This window comes from Suillus paluster (assembly GCF_016628075.1).
Source record: "Suillus paluster strain FC165 chromosome Unknown EDB91scaffold_26, whole genome shotgun sequence".
Classification (NCBI taxonomy): Eukaryota; Fungi; Basidiomycota; class Agaricomycetes; order Boletales; family Suillaceae; genus Suillus; species Suillus paluster.
The window spans coordinates 296,635-317,295 of record NW_024537586.1 but is presented as its reverse complement, the minus strand read 5'-3'; the positions used below and the strand labels follow the sequence as shown (position 1 = coordinate 317,295).

At 48.3% G+C, this 20,661-nt stretch overlaps 10 protein-coding genes across 10 annotated transcripts; 5 read left to right on the top strand and 5 right to left on the bottom strand.

Moving 5' to 3' along the window:
- Positions 1-161: 161 nt before the first annotated feature.
- Positions 162-1,089, top strand: EDB91DRAFT_1082164 (PdxT/SNO family; the record flags this gene model as incomplete). The annotated part of the gene is made up of 5 exons (XM_041315464.1): positions 162-207; positions 260-391; positions 444-643; positions 698-781; positions 835-1,089. 5 exons carry the CDS (start codon positions 162-164, stop codon positions 1,087-1,089), a joined length of 717 nt encoding a protein of 238 aa, XP_041177165.1.
- Positions 1,090-1,794: 705 nt separating this feature from the next.
- Positions 1,795-3,885, bottom strand: EDB91DRAFT_1347153 (uncharacterized protein; the record flags this gene model as incomplete). Its single annotated transcript, XM_041325911.1, has 2 exons — positions 3,257-3,885; positions 1,795-3,201 (listed from the first exon to the last, which is right to left on the bottom strand). Exons 1-2 carry the CDS (start codon positions 3,701-3,703, stop codon positions 1,795-1,797), a joined length of 1,854 nt encoding a protein of 617 aa, XP_041177164.1. The 5' UTR covers positions 3,704-3,885.
- Positions 3,886-3,904: 19 nt separating this feature from the next.
- Positions 3,905-5,200, bottom strand: EDB91DRAFT_363746 (uncharacterized protein). Its single transcript, XM_041327005.1, has 6 exons — positions 5,184-5,200; positions 4,890-5,121; positions 4,722-4,838; positions 4,619-4,669; positions 4,103-4,555; positions 3,905-4,046 (listed from the first exon to the last, which is right to left on the bottom strand). The coding sequence occupies exons 2-5, from the start codon at positions 5,084-5,086 to the stop codon at positions 4,162-4,164; spliced, it is 759 nt and encodes a 252-aa protein (XP_041177163.1). The 5' UTR covers positions 5,087-5,121; positions 5,184-5,200; the 3' UTR covers positions 3,905-4,046; positions 4,103-4,161.
- Positions 5,201-5,233: 33 nt separating this feature from the next.
- On the top strand, positions 5,234-7,695 carry EDB91DRAFT_1133651 (Alpha/Beta hydrolase protein). The gene is made up of 14 exons (XM_041318739.1): positions 5,234-5,617; positions 5,669-5,772; positions 5,821-5,879; positions 5,941-5,995; positions 6,044-6,274; positions 6,327-6,348; positions 6,401-6,472; positions 6,526-6,607; positions 6,659-6,869; positions 6,922-6,953; positions 7,002-7,232; positions 7,287-7,307; positions 7,358-7,365; positions 7,415-7,695. Exons 1-14 carry the CDS (start codon positions 5,416-5,418, stop codon positions 7,546-7,548), a joined length of 1,464 nt encoding a protein of 487 aa, XP_041177162.1. The 5' UTR covers positions 5,234-5,415; the 3' UTR covers positions 7,549-7,695.
- Positions 7,696-8,930: 1,235 nt separating this feature from the next.
- Positions 8,931-11,578, top strand: EDB91DRAFT_1347151 (Alpha/Beta hydrolase protein). Its single transcript, XM_041325910.1, has 16 exons — positions 8,931-9,374; positions 9,427-9,530; positions 9,583-9,641; positions 9,699-9,753; positions 9,806-10,036; positions 10,089-10,110; positions 10,159-10,230; positions 10,288-10,369; positions 10,427-10,637; positions 10,689-10,720; positions 10,777-11,004; positions 11,064-11,084; positions 11,134-11,141; positions 11,191-11,320; positions 11,370-11,391; positions 11,446-11,578. Exons 1-16 carry the CDS (start codon positions 9,131-9,133, stop codon positions 11,494-11,496), a joined length of 1,572 nt encoding a protein of 523 aa, XP_041177161.1. The 5' UTR covers positions 8,931-9,130; the 3' UTR covers positions 11,497-11,578.
- A 903-nt stretch (positions 11,579-12,481) lies between these two features.
- On the bottom strand, positions 12,482-13,103 carry EDB91DRAFT_1082160 (uncharacterized protein; the record flags this gene model as incomplete). Its single annotated transcript, XM_041315463.1, has 3 exons — positions 12,482-12,683; positions 12,727-13,002; positions 13,063-13,103. 3 exons carry the CDS (start codon positions 13,101-13,103, stop codon positions 12,482-12,484), a joined length of 519 nt encoding a protein of 172 aa, XP_041177160.1.
- A 245-nt stretch (positions 13,104-13,348) lies between these two features.
- On the top strand, positions 13,349-16,331 carry EDB91DRAFT_1329072 (Alpha/Beta hydrolase protein). The gene is made up of 15 exons (XM_041325307.1): positions 13,349-13,662; positions 13,739-14,026; positions 14,079-14,182; positions 14,235-14,293; positions 14,358-14,412; positions 14,464-14,694; positions 14,747-14,768; positions 14,819-14,890; positions 14,941-15,022; positions 15,078-15,288; positions 15,340-15,371; positions 15,426-15,685; positions 15,825-15,981; positions 16,040-16,061; positions 16,115-16,331. Exons 2-15 carry the CDS (start codon positions 13,831-13,833, stop codon positions 16,163-16,165), a joined length of 1,554 nt encoding a protein of 517 aa, XP_041177159.1. The 5' UTR covers positions 13,349-13,662; positions 13,739-13,830; the 3' UTR covers positions 16,166-16,331.
- On the top strand, positions 16,332-17,149 carry EDB91DRAFT_1133606 (6-O-methylguanine DNA methyltransferase). The gene is made up of 4 exons (XM_041318738.1): positions 16,332-16,458; positions 16,526-16,587; positions 16,645-16,759; positions 16,813-17,149. The coding sequence occupies exons 1-4, from the start codon at positions 16,347-16,349 to the stop codon at positions 17,055-17,057; spliced, it is 534 nt and encodes a 177-aa protein (XP_041177158.1). The 5' UTR covers positions 16,332-16,346; the 3' UTR covers positions 17,058-17,149.
- A 252-nt stretch (positions 17,150-17,401) lies between these two features.
- Positions 17,402-18,052, bottom strand: EDB91DRAFT_1248515 (uncharacterized protein; the record flags this gene model as incomplete). Its single annotated transcript, XM_041322947.1, has 5 exons — positions 17,402-17,461; positions 17,517-17,577; positions 17,637-17,693; positions 17,758-17,870; positions 17,921-18,052. 5 exons carry the CDS (start codon positions 18,050-18,052, stop codon positions 17,402-17,404), a joined length of 423 nt encoding a protein of 140 aa, XP_041177157.1.
- Positions 18,053-18,432: 380 nt separating this feature from the next.
- On the bottom strand, positions 18,433-20,377 carry EDB91DRAFT_1336607 (uncharacterized protein; the record flags this gene model as incomplete). Its single annotated transcript, XM_041325543.1, has 9 exons — positions 18,433-18,807; positions 19,071-19,202; positions 19,253-19,294; positions 19,381-19,419; positions 19,622-19,634; positions 19,829-19,853; positions 20,003-20,046; positions 20,091-20,144; positions 20,226-20,377. The coding sequence occupies 9 exons, from the start codon at positions 20,375-20,377 to the stop codon at positions 18,433-18,435; spliced, it is 876 nt and encodes a 291-aa protein (XP_041177156.1).
- Between the last annotated feature and the right edge of the window lie 284 nt (positions 20,378-20,661).

Sequence of the window (20,661 nt, the reverse complement as noted above, 5' to 3'; positions counted from 1 at the left end):
GCGGGCCGTCGGCCAACCGCCAATTTTCCTCCTCGACACCTGGAAGGACCACATTTCGATTGTAACTGACTCGATCCGTATTATTCCGCTTGGATTCCGCTAATCTGTTTCCGTGAGTTCTGTGACGTGTACAACAGATCCTTTCAGCGTCTCCCTTTCTCATGGCCCACGTTCAGGTCAGCCACAACGTTACCATCGGCATACTAGGTGAGTATACGCGTCCGCACAGTATATCCATCGTCTTATCCGGAAAATATAGCTCTTCAAGGAGCTTTCGCGGAGCACCAGGCTGCCCTGAAAAAGCTTTCATGTCAGAAGAAAATCGCGATTGTTCTTGTTCGGGCTGCAGAAGATCTTTCAGCCTGTGATGCTCTGATAATCCCCGGAGGGGGTAAGACAACCGTCACTAGACTTGTCCTAACTTCACTCGTGTCATATTATAGAATCTACCACTATTGCGCTCCTCGCTAAGCTCGCCGGGCTTTTAGAACCTCTGCGAACGTTCCTGCAGAAGAAGCCCGTGTGGGGGACCTGTGCCGGCGCGATTCTTCTTGCACAGGCAGTGAAGAACACCAAAAAAGGCGGCCAAGAACTTCTGGGCGGAGTATCTGTCACCGTCGCTCGGAATGGTTGGGGTTCACAGGTACAAACATCGCATTCTGCAGTTCTTCCTCTCTAGTGACACCGCCTCGCGAAGGTTGAATCTTTCGAGGCACCTCTTTCAATAGACGGGCTCCAGGATCCAAGTGTTCCGTTTATGGGTGTATTCATTCGTGCTCCTGTGCGTGTCTCTATTTTTGCAGTCATTCGTATCGTTTGACTTTCCCTGAAAAGGTTATATTAGCCTTACATCCATCCACACGGAACCCACCAATAGAAATCATCGCTCGTTTACCGACTAATCTTGTGCCAAAGTCACAGAAGCTGATGGTCCACAACGAAGGCGACTCCGATCCACACGATCCACAAAGTATCGTTGCAGTACGGCAGGGACGACATATGCTCACCACATTCCACCCTGAGCTCACAAATGATGGTCGATTTCACGAGTATTTTGTGCGGACTTGTGTTTTGCCCACACTCCTGTGAGGTGGTGTAATATGACATTGCCACCCCCAACTATTTTGGGCCATGTAAACTCGCAGATCAGGACTATAAGGTTCGTAATTGGCGGTCTCGCGAGGGCGCATACCGAGTATAAAAAGGTCTTGCGAGCAAGAGTCACGGAGGACCTAAGGAAAATTGGAGCGACCATCGAAAAGAAACGCACATTGGACGGTTTTATACCTCTCAGACGTTCTACTGCGAGAAGTTATCAAGACGAGGAGTAATGTAGTAACCTAGCATTTACTCATTAGCAGATCTATGCTACTTATTAGCTAGCTATGTTTTTATAATTACCACCACCCGTCGGCTGCTGTCCTCCCCGTCATACTTATAATGAAGAGGAGGCTGTTCCACCCTAACTGCTATCCATCGGACATGATTGCAAGTAATTCCCCCTCGCATATATAACTCCGTTTAATTGACAGCTCTATCACGCGTACGCTGCTCAATTGATAGATACCTTAGCTTCCTATTCTCCCCGTGTAGTATATTAGATATCATGACTCCACCAATATAACATACTATGTATTCTTCCCCATATGTATAATATCATTTGTTACTTATGTCGCTCAACTATTCCAACCGAAGGTCTTGTAAGTATGTGCATACATCCAGGCACAGTCAAACATGAAAGTGTAGGCGATGATTCAAGCGCAGCTCAGAAGTCAGACGACATCATACGGTGGACTAAGTAGGGGTTCCCATCATCATTTCTAGCGTTTGGCATTGCCCTGGGCTTAGGCCGCTGGCCCTTGCTCCCGACGGCGCTTCTTTATCTCGCGCCCTTACGATGACGAAGCCGACAAGATTGAGGTTGACATCTTCCCATTGTTTCATCAATGACTGCTTGAGTGCTGATTTAATTGTTGGGGCCGAATCCCAACAATCAAGATCAACCCGCATCAAGTTGGGGAAGAGGCCGCTGAGGACTAGAGCTACGCGCATCGGGGATTCGATGGGTGAATTGCTGAGAACGAGGTTTTTGAGATGCTTGTTGCATATTCCACCGCCGGGGGATATGTATGCCATGCCAATGTCTGGCAGCCCGGTAGTATCGATGACAAGAGTAAGCGAAGTTAGACCGGGGCAGAGCTGAACTAAACCGATTAGCCCGCGGAATGTAGGTATTATGATATTATCGATGACGACAAAGCGGCTGATGGCGAGCACTTCGAGCTTAGGCCAGACTCTCGCCAGCTGGCGGAGCTGCTCATCATCCATGGACATAGTACAGCCGTTCTCAATGAGCAGCTGAGTTAAGTTACGGAATGCATGCAATGGCGTGAGGACACTCGATGCTGCGTGACCTTTCGATCTCGAAGATTCGAGGAGGGTTAAGGACTCAAGATTGTCCCGGTCGCATGTCTCCTTGAGGATAGCGAAGAACTGGGACATCGTCGTAGATGCACGTGAAAGATGAGCAACAGTGAAACAGATCGTGATGCTTCTGCTTCTGACGACCTGAAGCGAACTCACAAAGTCCGAGGCATGGTCGAGATTATCGATGGAAAGGGTCAAACAATTCAAATCATGAAAGCCCGGGAGCTGCAAATGCGACCGTCTGTCCCAAGCTGATGATACTTTTAAGTCCAAGCACAGTATCTGCAGAGTTCGCAGCTGCATAAGGTGCTCGATGCCTTGGTTTCCTAGGTCCCATACAGACAATTCCTGTAGATGATGAAGCTGGGAAATAGATTGCGCAATAAAAGGTGAATTTTTAAGAAGCAAGTCGTTGGTTGCAGATGGAGATGGAGATTGTACAGTCATTCTCCGGAGGTGAGGACACAAGGTCCCAAGAGACGAAAGGACTGAGAGAAAAATAGAGGAAGCTGAAGAAATCTGCACATCCAAGAACACCAGGGTTGGTACGAAAGCCATGCGCAAGAACTCTGCAGCGCAGTGTGTTCCATCAGCATGCCATGTTAATTCGCGAAGGTTCGGAAATAAGGACGCAGGTGCCGAAGGACAAGACAACATTAGCAAACCGAGGGGCTCTATAACCGTCGAACGGCCTGAGTGTGTGATGGAGTACACGCGGGACGTATATTTGCGGAGAATATCCCACATCTTGGCGTCAAGAGGTTTCAGTAATGCCTGAGCAGGTGAAACCCGTCAGAAGCGCGAGATCATATAAAATCGGGAAACCCACCATATATCCAACGCCAAACAGGTCATCTGGTAGACATTTGACAAGAGGCTCCACGGACTGCAGATTTCTCCAAAGGACATCAAGTGCTGGGCGCTCAAAGACGCGGCATGTGGATGCAAGGGCAGGAAGAGATCCATAGTGTGCATATGAGCAAATCGTGCATATCACATCAAAGTTTTGCAAGGCCGGGTGCGTGGCCAAAGATGGAGTCTTTGGGGGAGAAGGAGCTGGAGAATTAGATCGAGAGAGTATCTCGATAAGCGGCTCGTCGTCAGACACGACTGCTAAGTCGTCGACATCAGCACGCCTCTCAGCGCGCCTGCGGTTACGTTCAATCCTCGACACGTTCTCTCTGGCGACCGCTTTCAACTCGTCCGGGGAGGTTTCCCCAGATCCGCTGGGATCGTCGATAGCCACAGATCCGCCGTAATCCGACACATCGGTCATTATGCGTGTAGCGAGCGACTGTATGCGAGATTATAGTGAAAGTATGCGTCGATTTCAACTTTCAAACGTTGGCGAGCATGAGGGCGAGGACGCAGTGCTGATTCCTTAGTAAGCACTCCTTGACTGGCCAGGTGATAGCAAATGATGTGATTGGCGCGTAGATAACGTCTATTGTTAGCTACTCCACGAGTCAAGCTATGAAGGGTTGTCAGATGCATACGTATGGGCAAGTAACTTATCAGGTCGTTCCTGCGGGCGCAACGCAAGGGCGTTTTGTGCAGCAGTGTACGTGTATTAGATACAGATCATCAGATACAGATCCGTGATACGTCTAAATAGATCCCTGAAGATTAGCAGCCTGAGTGAGCTAATATGTGGCGTGAATGAAGAGACTCGCACCTAAGAATACATCAATGTATAAACCCGAGGATAACCACACTTTACCCATGACCCGCGTATCATGTCAACAGAAGATGAAAGATTTGCGGTTCCCCCGTAAATCTTCCAGTGTCCGCGTGCAGCAATCGAACCATCATGAGCTTCGAGCCTGACATGGTACGAAGTGAGGTAAGTAGTTGTGTGAAATCGAACGCGGGTGCTTTGGAATGTAGTCCCAGGTATGAAACGGGAGGAGGGAGGATTTGGTTCTGTTTGATCTTCGTCCATAAAAGGAGGTAAAGGACGAGATCGTTAAAATAACGAAACATTCGTTGAGCAGATCCAACTCCGTCTGAAGACAAGGGGAAATTGAGGTGTACGGTAGTAACATTCACGCAGCTCAGCCTCGCAAAATTTTCGAAGTACGGTCGAGGAACGGAGGAGGGATGCAGTCGTAGGTAAGTTGTCGGAGAGCTGGAAAGTGGTTGGCTTCTCTGTCTTCTGGCAGGTAATCTCGCAAAAAGACCGACACGTAACTTGGTCATGATGGACACGTCGAGTCTGACTGAAGGGAACTTGTCCCCTGCACTGGGCGAGGAAATCTCTGTAAAAGAAATCTGCAAGAAGCAGAGCCGATTACCTGCAGAGGCGCAAAACGAACTCAGAACAATCAAATACGGGCAATGATGGACGAGACAAGTTTGGGAACCGTCGAATAATGTTGACCAGTAGGGCGTAATTGGATGCCTCGTTCATCCTGTATCAAGACGTCTGTTGAGGGCAGCAAACAAAGAAGACAGAGAGTGACCAGGACACTCCGATAAATGAACTGGGTGGCGAGAGCGTGTCATCATTGCTACGGGCAACATTATGATCATATTCCTTTTTACTTGTGTTCCTTGACGAGGGGACGCAGTAGATTAGATGGAGTTCGACCATCGGTGGGGAGGCTAAGTATCGTGAGCCAAAGTTAATGTTCAGGAGGAAAGCGAGCGCAGTATGCATGAGGTATGACTCAAGTAATATGGTCAACTATAGGTCTTGTTTATCATATATATTAGATGCGGCCTGTGTGCCAGTGTGTCCGTATACGGTGACCTACCTTGAGCATGATTGGTGCGTTGTAAATTTGTTGAGGTGTACTTATATGTAGTGTGAATCAAGTTGAAGCAACTCGACGTATTTGTACTTGTTCACTCCCATGATCTTCCTCGGCACCGGACACACTTGTATTAGCATGGTACTTAGAGAAAACGCGCACGGGATCGAGTATAAAAAGCCCCATATTATACACGATGCTAGATGACCGTCACATCGAGTAGGCTTACTCGACCATGGTGCGTTTTACCGTCTTTACCGTTTTGCTCGCAGTGGCTGCTGCTAGTGCCCGTGTCATGACCAAGCGTGCGGTGAAGGAGCGCCAGCTTGAGGCAGCAAAGCGTTGGCAAACCAGCTGGTCTGTAGAGATGGGAAGTGCAGGGGAGGTGGAGCGCAATGGTGTTCAAAACATCACCTTCACGAACCCCAGGGCCTCAGGTGAATGAAGTGTCACAAATAAACATCTACGTCTGATCCATGTCCGTGCAGAATTCTACGTCGATGGCACATCCCTCCCACTTGTCGACTTTGATGTCGGTCCTAGCTGGGCAGGTTTGTTGCCCATAAGCAACAGTCCTAATGAGACACGTCAGGTGTGTCAACTGTGAGTTACGCATTGACTCTACTGAAACAGACAACAGCTCTTTTTCTGGTTTTTCCCTCCCGGGCCCGAAGGGAGTCTCGATGATTTGATTTTTTGGTGTGTCTTCATAACTGGTCTAATGTCAATTCAGTGTTGATGTGACGTGTTTTTCCTCCAGGACAAATGGCGGCCCTGGCTGTTCCTCCCTCGAAGGTCTGCTGCAAGAGAATGGAGTGAGTATTTCTTTGATTCGATAGTGCGACTCATTAAAAAGTCTAAAGCCTCTCAGTTGGGCCTGGGGTCAAGCCAAACCAACGGTGAATGAACACAGCTGGACCAACCTCTCCTCCATCCTTTGGGTGGAGCAACCTGTTGGCACAGGATTCTCTCAGGGCACTCCAAACATACAGAACGAAGATGATCTCGCCGCTCAATTCGTCGGTTTCATGCAGCAGTTCCTGGAGGTCTTTTCGGAACTCAAAGGCAAGAAGCTGTATCTGACGGGTGAAAGCGTAAGCTTCTCTCTATCAGAGTCCATTCAAACATTGAACTTACTGGAACCAGTACGCTGGAACATACGTGCCTTGTCAGTTGGACAACACTTTTCTTTGAAAATACTATCTGAAAGACCAATGAAGATATCGCAAACTATATCTACGAGAATCCCACTCTGTTGGACCTCTCGTTGCAAGGGATATGGATCAGTGATCGTAAGGAACATCTTGGATCATTCTCCTCTCAAGAGCTCATCCACGGAGAATAGCTTCTCTCTCGTGGGACGTGGTGCAAGAGCAGATCCCTGCAGTGGACTTCGTGAACAAATATGCCGGTCTTTTCTCTTTCAAGTCTGTTCATTCTACTTGAATCAAGTTTGCAGTTTCATCGATAGGATCCAGCCAAACATTCATGAATCACCTCGAAACGAAGGCCGCGAAGTGTAATTATACTGGCTACATGGACAAATACGTCACGTATCCTCCAACTGGCCTTCTTCCACTGCCAGGGAACTCAGTTGAGGCTGCTGACGGCTGTGATGTCTGGGACGAGATATTCAACAACGCGCTAGTTATCAATCCCGCCTTTGATATCTATCGCATTTGGGACACTGTGAGTCGAAGAGGATTCTAATCAGCACTTTCGTAAACTTTCTCCACAACAGTATCCGATTCTATGGGATGTCCTTGGATCCCCGTAGGTCATTCAATAGTCAAATCGACAGCTCGGTTTACGCACACCCAGAGGTACAATCTTACAGGCGCAAACTCCGATCTACTTTAACCGCAAGGATGTGAAGCACGCCATACATGCGCCTGTTGATACCGAATGGACAGAGTGCTCCAATATCGATGTATTTCCCAGTGGAGATGGCAGCTTACCACCTGCCTTTACCGTATTACCGAATGTTATTGAGAAGAACCAGCGGACTGTCATCATTCACGGTCTCGCTGATTTCGTTCTCATTTCTGAAGGGTATGTCTCTGTTCACGAGTTCTTCTCCCAAGTACTGATGCATATTCGATCTAGAACCAGAATCGTCATTCAAAAGTAAGTGTGTTCTGTGATATGTCCCTTCAATCGATAGGAATTATTTTTAGCATGACCTGTGAGTGACTGGACGCACAGAATTGTGACAGCTACTCATTCCATTAAAGGGAATGGATTGCAAGGATTCCAGACGCCTATCGCCAATGACGGCTTCATTGTCGACGGCGTGGGTGCCTATGGCACGCTGCACTCAGAGCGGGGCCTAACTTATTACGAAATAGCCCTGAGTGGTCACATGTGAGTTCACCACAATACAAAGCATCCCGTTTCTCACGTGTCTTCTGCAGGGTCCCACAATTTGCGCCAGTAGTAAGTCAACAATTCTGTGGCATGAATGCGGTCTAATGCAGAGATTGATAATCCAGGCGGCCTTCCAGATTATGCAGTACCTGATGGGCTTTAGGGATACGCCGTAGACAGGGACATTTGCCGTTGGTTTGTAGATCTAGATGCCTGGCATCCATAACAACCGATGCTTACAAGCATTCGTCGGTGCTAAGAGATTCGTTGCAGCAAAGTCAGGAGGTCTGTGATCTCTGGGCCCAGGTGACTCCTTCATCCACCGCAATCTTCACCGAGCTTCACCGAGCTCTCAATTTACTGCGTATTGTTCCATCCTCCTTGTTTGCTTCGCCTTTGGATGCATCCCCAGAGTCGAACTCAGGTTGTCAGTGTCCGCATTTGCTAGGTGAACTTCGACTTGTAGTACAATGCTGGCTTCGAACTCTTGCCAGAATCCGGGTTGCGACTCTGCATATGGATTCTAAACTGACATATGACATCCACAACGTCCTGCGTCGGGTAGGGCTGACCCAGAGACCCCACACCCCCGAGCTTAGGTTAAACAACCACCCAACATTAGATCGATATTTGTCCGGATGCCACACCCCTTCCACCGTCTTTTCAGGGGTCCTCCACTATATTCTTACATGATAAATCAGTGGTATGATTCGCGAATATTGCCGAACAACTCATCCCCTGTGAAACCGCGGACGACGTCTACCATAACGACGGCACCTACCCCGCTAGGACTGTGCGGGCCTCAGCCCGATGACAGCAGTTAGAATGTTACAGCATCTCACGGACATGCGTGGGCGTCCTCGGAACACAGACAAGAAGACGAGTCGAAGAGCAGGACCACATAGGGGGCCTTGGTGGAATATCAGTCACTGTCACTCGGAATGACCGGAGATCACAAAAAATGTGTACCACCTCTCAGATGAACTTCATGATCCAACAATTTTGCTTACGGGCATATTCATTCGTCCTCGTAACTCCTGTGCTCGTTGTTTCCATCTGGGGAATAGTTGTATTTCTTCAACCTTCCCCTGGGGAGGCTTGGGGAGGTTGTGTTAGCGATGCTACACTGTCCACACGGAACCCATCATCGTTCACTTATTGGCTCATGTCGGCGATCCACAGATCAACAAATTATTGTTGCAGTACGGCAGGGACGACATATGCTCACCATATTGCACCTTCAGCTCATATAAGATAGCCAATTTCATATTTGGGGCTAGAATGATATCGGCGAACGGATCATTGACACGTGGACGATGGGACAAATGATACTGAATGGTGTTAAATTGTAATTTTATATACGTGTCAACTCATCCGGTTCCGCAATAAAAGAAGCTATCGAGGTGAGCACAAATTATAATGCAGTGTACTAATAGATGCCAGCCAGGGCTGCGGCCTGCGTTCTGATTGGCTCATTATCACCAAGCCCATTTGTTCCCCACTGGAAGCTCGCAGTTCCTAGGCACATATGTCATGTGGTACATTATGAGCCATCATAAAAGACCCATCATGCACGATGTTAGATGACATCGATATTTGTCTGTCGCAGATCAGGAGTTTGCTTGACCATGATGTGTCTTCCTGCCATGTTTACGGCTCTGCTCGCGGTCGCTGCTGCTAGCGCTCGTACCATGACGAAGCACGAGCTTAGAGAGCGTCAACTTGAGGCCGCGAAGCGTTGGCAGACCAGTGGCACAGAGGCTAGAGCTCCGAGCGTGAAACGCGGTGGTGTTCAAAATATCACGTTCACGAACACCAAAGCCTCAGGTGATTGACGTCGCCACTGGTGAACATCTGTACCTGATTCATGTTCGTCCAGAATTTTATGTTGATGGCAGATCCCTCCCTCTTGTAGACTTCGACGTTGGTCCAAGCTGGGCAGGTCTTTTACCCATCAGTAACAGTACCAATGAGACGCGCCAGGTGTGTTCATGCGTAAATTATGTACATATTTTGCTATAGTCAAGGACAATAGCTCTTTTTCTGGTTTTTTCCTCCCGGTCCGGAAGGGAGTCTCGATGATTTAATTTTTTGGTGTGTCATGAGAAGCAGTGTAATGTTTGCTGCTGACTTGACACGTTCTGCCTAAAGGACAAATGGCGGCCCTGGCTGCTCCTCCCTCGAAGGTTTGCTGCAAGAGAATGGAGTAAGCCTCTTATTGATCGTACTGCTCACTAATTGACAAATGTAATTTACAGCCTCTCAGTTGGTCCTGGGGTCAAGCCAAACCGACGGTGAATGAACAAAGCTGGACCAACCTGTCTTCCGTACTCTGGGTGGAGCAACCCGTTGGCACAGGATTCTCTCAGGGCATTCCAAACATACAGAACGAGGATGATCTCGCCGCTCAACTTGTTGGCTTCATGCAGCAGTTCCTGGAGGTCTTTTCGGAACTAAAAGGCAAGAAGCTGTATCTGACGGGTGAAAGCGTAAGCTTCACTCTCTCATAGTCCGTTCAAATATTGAACTCACTGGATTCAGTACGCAGGAACATACGTGCCTTGTGAGTCGGAAGTGACTTTCTTTGAACATAACTAAAAGACCGATGAAGATATTGCGAACTATATCTATGAGAATCCCACTTTGTTGGACCTCTCGTTGCAAGGGCTATGGATTAATGATCGTAAGTAACATTTTGAATCACTTTGTGTCCTCTCATGGGTGCATCCATGGAGATCAGCTTCACTCTCGTGGGACGTGGTGCAACAGGAGATTCCTGCAGTGGACTTCGTGAACAAATACACAGGTCTCTTCTCTTTCAAGTCTGTTCGTTTCATTGGAATCTACTAGTCCACGGGCCACTCACCAATGGGATTTAGTCAAACATTCATGGACTACCTCGACAAGAAGGCCGTGAAGTGTAATTATGCTGGCTACATGGACAAGTATGTCAAGTACCCTCCGTCTGGACCTCTTCCACTGCCAGGGGACTCTGTCGAGTTTGCTGAAGGCTGTGATGTCTGGGACGACATTTTCAGCAGTGCGCTGATTATCAACCCCGCCTTTGATCTCTATCGCATCTGGGACACTGTGAGTCGAAGAGGATTCCAATCAGTATCATGTTCACTTCCTCCACAACAGTATCCAATTCTATGGGATGTCCTTGGTTTCCCGTAGGCCATTCAATATCACCCGATCGCTTGGCTGACGTATATCTATAACTACATAGAGGCTCATTCCCACAGACACAGACACCAATCTACTTCAACCGAACAGATGTAAAGAAAGCCATCCACGCGCCTGTAGACACCGAGTGGACGGAGTGCTCCAAGAATGTTTTCCCCAATGGAGACGGCAGTTTGCCCCCAGTTTTCACTGTGTTACCGAACGTTATCGAGAAGAACCAGCGGACCGTCATCGTGCACGGTCTCGCAGACTTCTATTTCATCGCTGAAGGGTATGGTATGCCTGTTCACGAGTCTTTCGTATGTTCTGATGCACGAGTTGATTACTTAGAACAAGAATTGCCATTCAAAAGTAAGTGTGTTCTATGATATGTCCCTTCAATCGATAGGAATTATTTTAGCATGACCTGTGAGTGACTAGACCCACAGAGGTGTGACAGCCACTGATTCCATTGAAGGGAATGGATTGCAAGGATTCCAGATGCCAATCGCCAATGATAGCTTCATTGTCGATAGCGTAGGTGCCTACGGAACAATGCACTCAGAGCGGGGCCTAACTTATTACGAGGTATCCCTGAGTGGACACATGTAAGTGCTTTGAAATACACAGGGTCCCGCTGCTCATCTGTTGTCGTAGGGTTCCACAATTTGCACCAGTGGTAGGCTGACAATTCTTTGACGCAGGTGCAGTCTAACACAGCCCGATGATTCAGGCTGCTTTCCAGATTATGCAGTACCTGATGGGATTTAGGGACACGCCGTAGATAGTGACACTTGCCGTTGGTTTGTAGATCCAGATGCCTGCCATCAATGTTTACAAGCGTTCGTCGTTCACGTTTGGTGGAGTTTTGATCCATGCGTCTTGCTTCGTCACTAGCTGCTTTATCACTTATCGAGCATGCTCCGCATAAGTCGCAGTGGATATGACAACGTTTTGCATGACCAAATACACGTTCTCGTTAAAGCTGATGACGGATTCAGGTTCGCTGACGATCTTGCTCATGTTGCTCGTGTTGCTCGTGCTTTGTGAATGAGGCATGTTGGAGGACAATGGTAGTAAGATATTGGGGTGGGCGTTTGTCAGTTTGTAGGCTCTGGCTTACATACTACCATGTACAGAAGAACAAGCTTAAGTGTGTCTGTCGAGCAACCGTCGAGACGCGAATATTGTTTCAATTACAAATGAGTGCAATGAGCATGTTTGGTGCTGTTAGGAATCGAAAGGTCATGTGACCGACGCATCTATGCACCAAACAATTTCAAAACTAAACATTATCCGCGTCCATGCAACGGCTTATGATATCGATGTGGCATGTGTAGTTATCACGTACGACTCATCTCTCGAAATCATCCCTGATTAACCTGAATACATTTATACCTTCGCCGAACCTTTGGAGAAGAATCGGCCTTCAAACACTTCCCAGACGGTGTATCACCGGTTCAATATACCATGATTGCCATCCAAAGCCCTCAATCATTAACACAAGGTAGTTAAATGGTATTAGACAAACTTCTACGACAGAGCTTCCTGTATGCTTACCTTGGGGACGAGAGCAAACCTGGGTATCGTTGTTTGACAGGTGGGGCTTGAGAAGGTAGTACTGTAGAGATACGACACTAGGTTCGTCACAGGTCACAGCCCTTGACGAATCGAATCTATTTGGTGTGACCGTCACATGGATTTTGGCGGGACGAAGCTAATTTGTGACATATGGAAAAAAAAACATAAGAAAAAACATAGGTTGTGCACTAATAGGACCAGAAATCATCATACATTGAATTTGCGATGTGTCTACACTTTCCACGCCCATACTCAACCTTCAGAACACTGTTCAAGCCACCTTCCACATCTTCAGCAGCAATGTCACCCACATCATAGACTTCGGAGTGGTTTGCACACGAAAGTCCACCATCTGCATTGATACGGCAGTCAGAACGGACGTGTTCACCCCTGGAAGCCATATGGTCAAGAAGTGCATCCATTGGCACGTCACTGGGATTCAACTCCGATAGCATTAGTGGCCTCATCCTCTGACTCGGAGTCTGTTGCCTGGTCGACGCTGTCAGTCTTGTACTGAGCAGTAGCAATCCTCGCCCATCCAGCTAGATCGTTCTTCTGAACATCGCGTAAATATTGCAATGCCTCCCGACTTGTGAGACTCGCAAACGAGAGATTGAACTTCTCCCCAGCCTTACACTGGAGTCTCCAAGTCCACTCGTTACCATTCAGCGCTATGCAAGGTGAATCCATGACAAGCTGAAGCAAGTTGCTGCAATCACGAAGCAGCATGTCAGAATGACAGGCACTTGAAAATGGATCATAGACTCACCTGGCAGGCTTTAAGACCACGGAGTCTCCAAGTCCACTCATTACCACTCAGAGCTATGTGAGGCGAATCCATGACAAGCTGAAGCAAGTTGCTGCAATCACAAAGCAGCATGTCCGATGGTCACTGTTCACCCGTGGGCGAATCTATTTGGGTATGGTCACAGGTCGCACGGACATTCGAACCTGTGACACTGAGTGTGACGTAGTCACAGGCTGCACATGACGAACCTAGTGTCGTATCTCTACAGTACTATGAGTCGGACTTGTTCACACGCTTTAGACTGCCACCAGGTGGTCCGATAGTGGAGAACACCAAATGCCACTCTTAGACCATTTAGCGCTTTCCTCAGACTCCGAGGTCATTCTGCCAGTCTGGAACTCTTAAATTTGAAAGTTTGTAGGTCTCGAGAGGTTACCAAACCATGACCAGCAGCGTATTAGCTGGGTTGCTCATCGGCCCAACTTGAACAAGTTGGTTTAACCTAACACAAGTACCGTGAGTAAAGGAAGCAGATAGGAGTATCACGGCTAGCGGCCAAGTTGCCTATCCGATGCCATATCACGAACCACACCCATACACAGTAATAAATCAAATGTTCCAGTACGTTTCCTGCCATGTTACCCCTCGTATGCATATGGTCTATCTGATCGTTAACTACCGCCTGCCGGCATTACAGGAATACTCATTTTACATAACCCCCCAGGATAATTATGCACGACGCCAGAAGACTCGCTATTTTCCCTTCACAGATTGGCTTACTCGACAGTGATGCGTCTTCTCGCCATCTTTGCGACTCTGCTCGCAGTGGTTGCCGCTGGCGCTCGTAAGATGACCAAGCAGGAGGTTAGTGAATGCCAGCTCGAGGCAGCAAAGCGTTGGCAGACCAACGGTCCTGCGGCTAGAGCTCCGAATGTGAAGCGCAGTGATGTTCAAAACGTCACGTTCACGAACCCGAAGGCCTCAGGTGAATAATGCAAGTAATCATCTATTACTACGTCTGATCTATGTTCGTACAGAATTTTACGTCAATGGCAGCTCTCTCCCGCTTGTCGGCTTCGACGTCGGTCCTAGCTGGGCAGGTCTTTTACCCATCAGCAACAGTCCTAACGAGACGCGTCAGGTGTGTCCATGCATGAATTGTGCATGTCCTTTGCTGAAACAAAGGATCACAGCTCTTTTTCTGGTTTTTCCCTCCCGGTCCCGAAGGGAGTCTCGATGATTTGATTTTTTGGTGCGTCATCGGGATTCAGAACCGGTGTAATATTCGCTGCCGACTTGACATGTTCTACTTGAAGGACTAATGGTGGCCCTGGCTGCTCCTCCCTCGAAGGTTTGTTGCAAGAGAACGGAGTAAGCCTCCTTCGTTTGATGGCACGACTCATGTGACTGAGAAATATAAAGCCTTTCAGTTGGTCCTGGGGTCAAGCCCAACCAACGGTGAACGAACAAAGCTGGACTAACCTCTCCTCCGTCCTTTGGGTGGAGCAACCCGTTGGCACAGGATTTTCTCAGGGCACCCCAAACATACAGAACGAGGATGATCTCGCTGCTCAACTCGTCGGCTTTATGCAGCAGTTCCTGGAAGTCTTTTCGGAACTAAAAGGCAAGAAACTGTATCTGACTGGTGAAAGTGTAAGTGCCTCTCTTAGAAAGAGTGTTCAAACATCGTGTTAACTGAGTCCAGTACGGTGGATCATACGTGCCTTGTGAGTTCGCAGTTACGTTCTTTGAACATAAGTCTGAAAGACCAATGAAGATATTGCGAACTATATCTATGAGAACCCCACTCTGTTAGACCTCTCATTGCAAGGGATGTGGATCAATGATCGTAAGTGACGTTTTGAATTAATTCGTGCCGTCTCAATTCACGGCAATCAGCTTTGCTGTCGTGGTTCGTGGTGCAACAGGAAATCCCTGCAGTGGACTTCGTGAAAAAATATGATGGTCTCTTCTCTTTCAAGTTTGTTCATCTCACTCGAACCTAGTTCGCAAGTCCCTCACTAGGTACGATCCAGTCAAACGTTCATGAACCACCTCGAGAAGAAGGCTGCGAGATGCAATTACACTGGCTACGTGGATAAGTACGTGACATACCCTCCAACTGGCATTTTTCCGCTACCAGGAGACTCTGTCGAGTTCACTACAGGCTGTGATGTCTGGGACGACATTTTTAATAATGCGCTGATCATCAACCCCGCTTTTGATATCTATCGTATCTGGGACACTGTGAGCCAAAGAGGATCCTCATCAGTAGTATATTAACCTTCTCCACAAAAGTATCCGATTTTATGGGACGTCCTTGGTTCCCCGTACGCCATTCAGCAATCGACTCGCTGAGTAGAAGTCGGCTAATGCAGATCTAGAGGTTCATTCCTACAGCAACAATCTCCGATCTACTTTAACCGAAAGGAAGTGAAGATGGCTATCCACGCACCTGTTGACGCCGAATGGACGGAGTGCTCCAATATCAATGTTTTTCCCAATGGAGATGGCAGCTTGCCGTCTGCTTTCACTGTGTTACCGAATGTCATCGAAAAGAACCAGCGGACCGTCATTGTGCATGGTCTCGCGGACTTCATTCTTATTGCTGAAGGGTATGACTTCGTTCACGAACCTTGCTCTCGTATATTCTGACACATGGTGCGATGAAATAGAACAAGAATCGTCATTCAAAAGTAAGTGTATTCATAACTGTGACATGTATCCCTTTAATCGATAGGAATCATTTGTAGTATGACCTGTGAGTGACTCGAAGTGCTGAGGTGCGATAACCACTCATTCCATTGAAGGGAATGGGTTACAAGGATTCCAGACGCCTATCGCCAAAGACAGCTTCATTGTCGATGGTGTGGGTGCCTACGGGACAACTCACTCAGAGCGGGGACTCACTTATTACGAGGTAGCCTTGAGTGGCCATATGTGAGTCCTCCGCTACGCAATACCGTACACAGCGTTCCGTTTCTCATGTGTTCTGCAGGGTTCCGCAATTTGCGCCAGTAGTACGTCGATTCTTTGATGCGAGTGCAGTCTAACGCAAAGACCGATGAACCAGGCCGCCTTCCAAATTATGCAGTACCTGATGGGCTTCAGAGACACGCCGTAGATAGACACTTGTTTTCAGTGATGTGAGGGTCACCATCTAGCCGGCCCTGAACCGAAGTCACGTGTAGGACTATGGTTCTTTTCAAACCCCTGTCACGAAAGCTCACGTTCATTCTACTTGTATCACCTTTGTGTTTCACGCATTGCAATAGTACTGTTTTATTTTTTTTCTCTACCGAAGAATGCCTGTCATCAGGACGCAACTGAGGCCAATGAAGGGAGACATCAATGGACATAAGACAATAACTTTGACGGCTTCCATAGTCGAGGAGGAGATGCAGGACCTATCAGACTGTAAGCGCTGATGCACATTTGATTACATAGCCCATGTCATACGGCTTTCATGAAACTGTCTTCACAGGCAAGATGCATTATCCCTTGAGTGAAACCGAACGCAATGCCCTTAAGACGCGCGACGGCAAGGCAAGCATCCTGCGTTGAAACTGTCCAAGATGATCCCTTAGTCCATGGTTCTGCCAGCGCGTCACGCCACATCGGTGGGCAGTATATGATTTCACTAGAACAATTCCTTGTGGTCGTGTTACGACGTACAAGGATATTTGCGTCGCTCTCGGACAAGGATCGCCACGATCAGGTGCGCGTCCAAGTATAGTCCCTTTGTCTGCTCTCACCCACCTCATTTCCCAGTTGGTTCTGCGCTTCGAAACAACCCCTTTGCTCCGTTTGTACCTTGCCACCGCATCATCGCATCAAATCTGTACATTGGTGGATTCTTCGGTGAGTGGGGCACAGGCGCCAATGCAAGAGGTGGACAGAAGAACACTGGTTTGCAGTGCAATAGAAAGACGGAGATGCTGGCAAAGGAGGGCGTTGAGTTCTCTGCAAACGGGTATCTTGCAGATGAGTCTCTACTGTGGGCCGCCAGAGGCTGACCTCTGCGTCACACCACAGTCCGCTGTTAGTATCACTGACTATGTCATGACCCTAGCCTTAGTGGTTACAAGAATATATATGCATTACTGTTTATATTACCTTTGCGGGGTGTGACTGCGGTCCGAACTGAGGTTTTTCTTGTTGAATGCGACGACCAGTGAAACTGTCCCAATGCATGCTAATCAAGGTGATTCACTCAACTCAGGGCAGCGTGCAGTTACACATGCCATTAAATGGGAATTGAGGAGATGCAAGAAAGGTAGCTTTGTTCAAAGGTGTGTACAACCTTGACTACAGTTAGCCCACGACAAACAGAAAAACGATCACTTCATTATTCAGTACATCAGGACACAGGCTTCAACTTCCATTGCCCTCCTGGAAGCAAGACGTTGTTAACAGTGACCTGTATGCCTCCCGTCAGCAGTGACAAACACTCAAATATTGACATCAACACCTACAGGACAGCCATCCTGGTTATTGTGGAGATGCCAGCCAGTGTGATATTCGGCATCCTCCACCCTAAAATGTGGGACTCGACGTTGAACCTCTGCCAGTCGCGAGTCACTGGGAACACGTACATAAAAGTATCCAGGCCTGTCTCAGCTTTTATCAGGCGGAACCATGAAGCCTCGTCACTGTAAACCAGCATGCCCTTATGGAACCCAAGTCAGTAGGAGTTACGCACATCGAAGAAAAGACAGTAAACATGCCTGCTTGTCGACAGCAATGTACTTTCCTTCATCTGGGAACGGACTTGGATGCACGCCTTGGAACGTCACCATGCCGGTCGACGGATTGTTCCGGACCTTCCACTACATGTCTTATCAGCAGCAGTAAGGAGGGAAACTAGAGCCCGACGCACGGTTTGTGTGCCACCCATGACATGCCGGAGGCCAACGATGGAAGTGCCATCCTGACCTCCTACGGAAACCAACTGCCCCTCCCACCGGACACTCTCAATGATGTATTTGACGGGAAGGACGATATCAGACATGGTCAAAAAGTAGATGGATGTGGTTTCGAGGAGAGTAGGTGAATGATGGGTGATGAGGCCTTGAAGTCGTCTTTTATTCCTGCCAAATGATTTCTATCACGGAACAACAAAAGAAAGAGTACGTACATGAGGAACGATGTGTTACGATTCCCATATAGATCGGCTCGCTATGGGTGAAGTTCCGAGCATGGCTTTAGAGGCTTGGGCCCGGTGAAAACTCGAGTCAGGCCCTATCAGAGGGCCTGGATTTCGGTTTCGTGTACGTCCGAGCCAGGTCAGGGCTCAGGTTCAGGGCTCAGGCCAGGGCTTACATCTCGAAAATAGTCTTCGATTCTCAAGCACAGAGGACGAGAGCATCATTTATTCATGAAGGGTTCATGTTATCTCATAGAAGGTGGCGGCAAGGTAGCAAGATGCTGGAGGGTGGGCATGAGGTAGTGGTGGATGCAGTTGGGCGTGGGGAGATGCTGAGGGGGTGTGGGAGGACTCTGGAGGACTGCGAGGGTGGAGTTGGCTGTAGTACCATCTCCCGCGATGTGTATGCCCATGCGTCGACGACAGAGTCGAGCTTCTTTATCGCGTACTGCATGGCAGACAGTGGGGAAAACAAATTTGGCGGTGTCTTCTGCTTCGCCAGGCCCCTTGGCAGATTTTATACGGAAATGAGGCAAATTCAGAGGCGCGCCAGCCTTCTCCAAACAGGCATGCCAGCACCCGTCGAGGGTCCAGTTCCAAATAAGTGTCCTTGACATCGACTGCAAGAAATTTAAGTACACTTGGCGCTCGCAGCGGGGTGCGCTCATTCTCGTTGAACTGGAAAGATACATGGAGAGGCGGGACATTGGAATGAAGTAACGAGGAGGGAGAATATCGGTTGCTGGTTTGAACTCAAGAACTATGAAACGAAGTATTGACGAAGTAAGAGTTATTAGAAGGAACGACTGTCTTCCTTTTTCTATAGGTCTAGCTATGGGAGACTAGAGTCAGGATTCGCTGAATTCTGGACTGCACAACATACCTGCAAGTTAGAAGATGCTCTGAAGATCATCTCATTGACGTCTGCAGTGATAAAGACAGAAATCGAAACCTGACTGGGGTAAACGGCGTATATTCCCTGCGTTTCGACTAGTTCTAGACAGAGCACGATTATCTGTGTGAATACAGAGGGTCCTGGTCAACATGCCTAATATGCATCATCACCTTCTTATCAACATACGACGATGTTCTCTCTACCGTGAAATTCTAAGATCAACCATGTTTGGTGCTGTTAGGATCAGAAGGCTTGCGTCATGTGACCTGCGCGTCCAATTTCAAATTTATCTGTTTACTGTATATCCGCGTTCATGGAGGTTCATGGCACACGCGGGCTATCGACATGACATGGGTAGTTATGAAGTCTCAAAATTATACTTGAAAAGACTGAATTCTTCTTTGCAACGCCGCAGAAGATTCAGAAGAATCAGCTATGGGGATTGACTTTCGTGCAATGCAATTGGGGTCTGTCGGTGATATGAATCTCTCTCGAATATCTGATGACATCGGTGACCTGCTATGACGCCTCACGCTTACCTTTGCAAAGAATCTATATTTGGCAGATTCACCCCTTTGTTGTGTCGACAACCAAATAATGATCAGCCGCCCTCCTGGTGTATATCCCTCCGTCCCGCTTCACTCTTTCATCCGCTCTTCCTTCTTATCTTCACAGCGCTTGCCTTGTGCGACTCAGACGTATATGGCATCCTACCGACGCTCTAGTCCTTTCCGCCACTAGCAAACCTTGAATCTTGCGCGCTGGACGCCACTGCATTATATGTTTCTTGCTCATAGTGCATCCTGTGTGTCAGACGACTAACATTCTCTTGATTGCGCTCAGGTCTGGCGGCGGAGAGCTCACATCGAGACTACCGGCATGTCTTTTCCCGCCGCCGTCTTACTCCTCTAGTGACTAACCGATACCGACCACGCCCAGGTTGTCGCGGAAGACTCCAGCGCACCTCAAGATGTACCATCAATGGGACGGCAAAATCTAGCTACTGACCTTTGCGGCTGTGTGGAAGGTGCGCAGGTGATAGGACTTGGGTCCTCTAATGCTCTTCAAGTCGTGTTTGTTCGCCACATTCACACCCTCAGCTGTTCGAGGTCTTCACTGTCATCTTCTTGCCTCGCCACTAACAATTGCACCATTATCAAGACATCGGGACCTTGTGGTGGCTCGGCGAGTGTGGACCTCCGACCACTTAGTGTTGTACCGAGGACACCCACCGGGTAGCTCTGAGGTTGCAGGTATCTGGCTGATATCCCACGCCGTTTGCACCTCAGTGACATCGTTACGACATCAGTCTGCTTCCTCGCCAAGAGGCTTAAAGAGCCGAGGTTGTCAGCGCGAGCAAGCCCGCCCCGGTTTTTACAAATAAAGATGGCCCGACAACATCACACATAATTTGGACGACAAGAAGAATTAAGATGAATGAGGTCACGCACAGGTGAGTCCTTCCTTTCATTCAAGTACTCGTAGTCTCCGAGTCAGTTGGAGATGCCATGTGACAGCATTGAATGAGTTCTCATTCAGTGTGACCGCATGGAATCTCTGATCTGATCTGACGAGTGAC

Bases quoted from the DNA above. Each gene is read 5' to 3' on its own strand.
- EDB91DRAFT_363746 (XM_041327005.1), bottom strand. From the start codon at position 5,086: ATGCATACTGCGCTCGCTTTCCTCCTGAACATTAACTTTGGCTCACGA. The intron at 4,670-4,721 runs GTAATCGGCTCT...TTCCTCGCCCAG, and splicing joins TTCGTTTTGCGCCTCTGCAG to TGCAGGGGACAAGTTCCCTT. The intron at 4,556-4,618 runs GTTACGTGTCGG...ACCACTTTCCAG, and splicing joins GACGTGTCCATCATGACCAA to CTCTCCGACAACTTACCTAC.
- EDB91DRAFT_1133651 (XM_041318739.1), top strand. From the start codon at position 5,416: ATGGTGCGTTTTACCGTCTTTACCGTTTTGCTCGCAGTGGCTGCTGCT. The intron at 6,275-6,326 runs GTAAGCTTCTCT...TACTGGAACCAG, and splicing joins TGTATCTGACGGGTGAAAGC to TACGCTGGAACATACGTGCC. The intron at 7,233-7,286 runs GTATGTCTCTGT...TATTCGATCTAG, and splicing joins TTCGTTCTCATTTCTGAAGG to AACCAGAATCGTCATTCAAA.
- EDB91DRAFT_1347151 (XM_041325910.1), top strand. From the start codon at position 9,131: ATGACATCGATATTTGTCTGTCGCAGATCAGGAGTTTGCTTGACCATG. The intron at 9,642-9,698 runs GTGTGTCATGAG...TTCTGCCTAAAG, and splicing joins CTCGATGATTTAATTTTTTG to GACAAATGGCGGCCCTGGCT. The intron at 10,111-10,158 runs GTGAGTCGGAAG...AGACCGATGAAG, and splicing joins CGCAGGAACATACGTGCCTT to ATATTGCGAACTATATCTAT.
- EDB91DRAFT_1329072 (XM_041325307.1), top strand. From the start codon at position 13,831: ATGCGTCTTCTCGCCATCTTTGCGACTCTGCTCGCAGTGGTTGCCGCT. The intron at 14,294-14,357 runs GTGCGTCATCGG...TTCTACTTGAAG, and splicing joins CTCGATGATTTGATTTTTTG to GACTAATGGTGGCCCTGGCT. The intron at 14,769-14,818 runs GTGAGTTCGCAG...AGACCAATGAAG, and splicing joins CGGTGGATCATACGTGCCTT to ATATTGCGAACTATATCTAT.
- EDB91DRAFT_1133606 (XM_041318738.1), top strand. From the start codon at position 16,347: ATGCCTGTCATCAGGACGCAACTGAGGCCAATGAAGGGAGACATCAAT. The intron at 16,588-16,644 runs GCAAGCATCCTG...TGGTTCTGCCAG, and splicing joins TTAAGACGCGCGACGGCAAG to CGCGTCACGCCACATCGGTG. The intron at 16,760-16,812 runs GTGCGCGTCCAA...CTCATTTCCCAG, and splicing joins ACAAGGATCGCCACGATCAG to TTGGTTCTGCGCTTCGAAAC.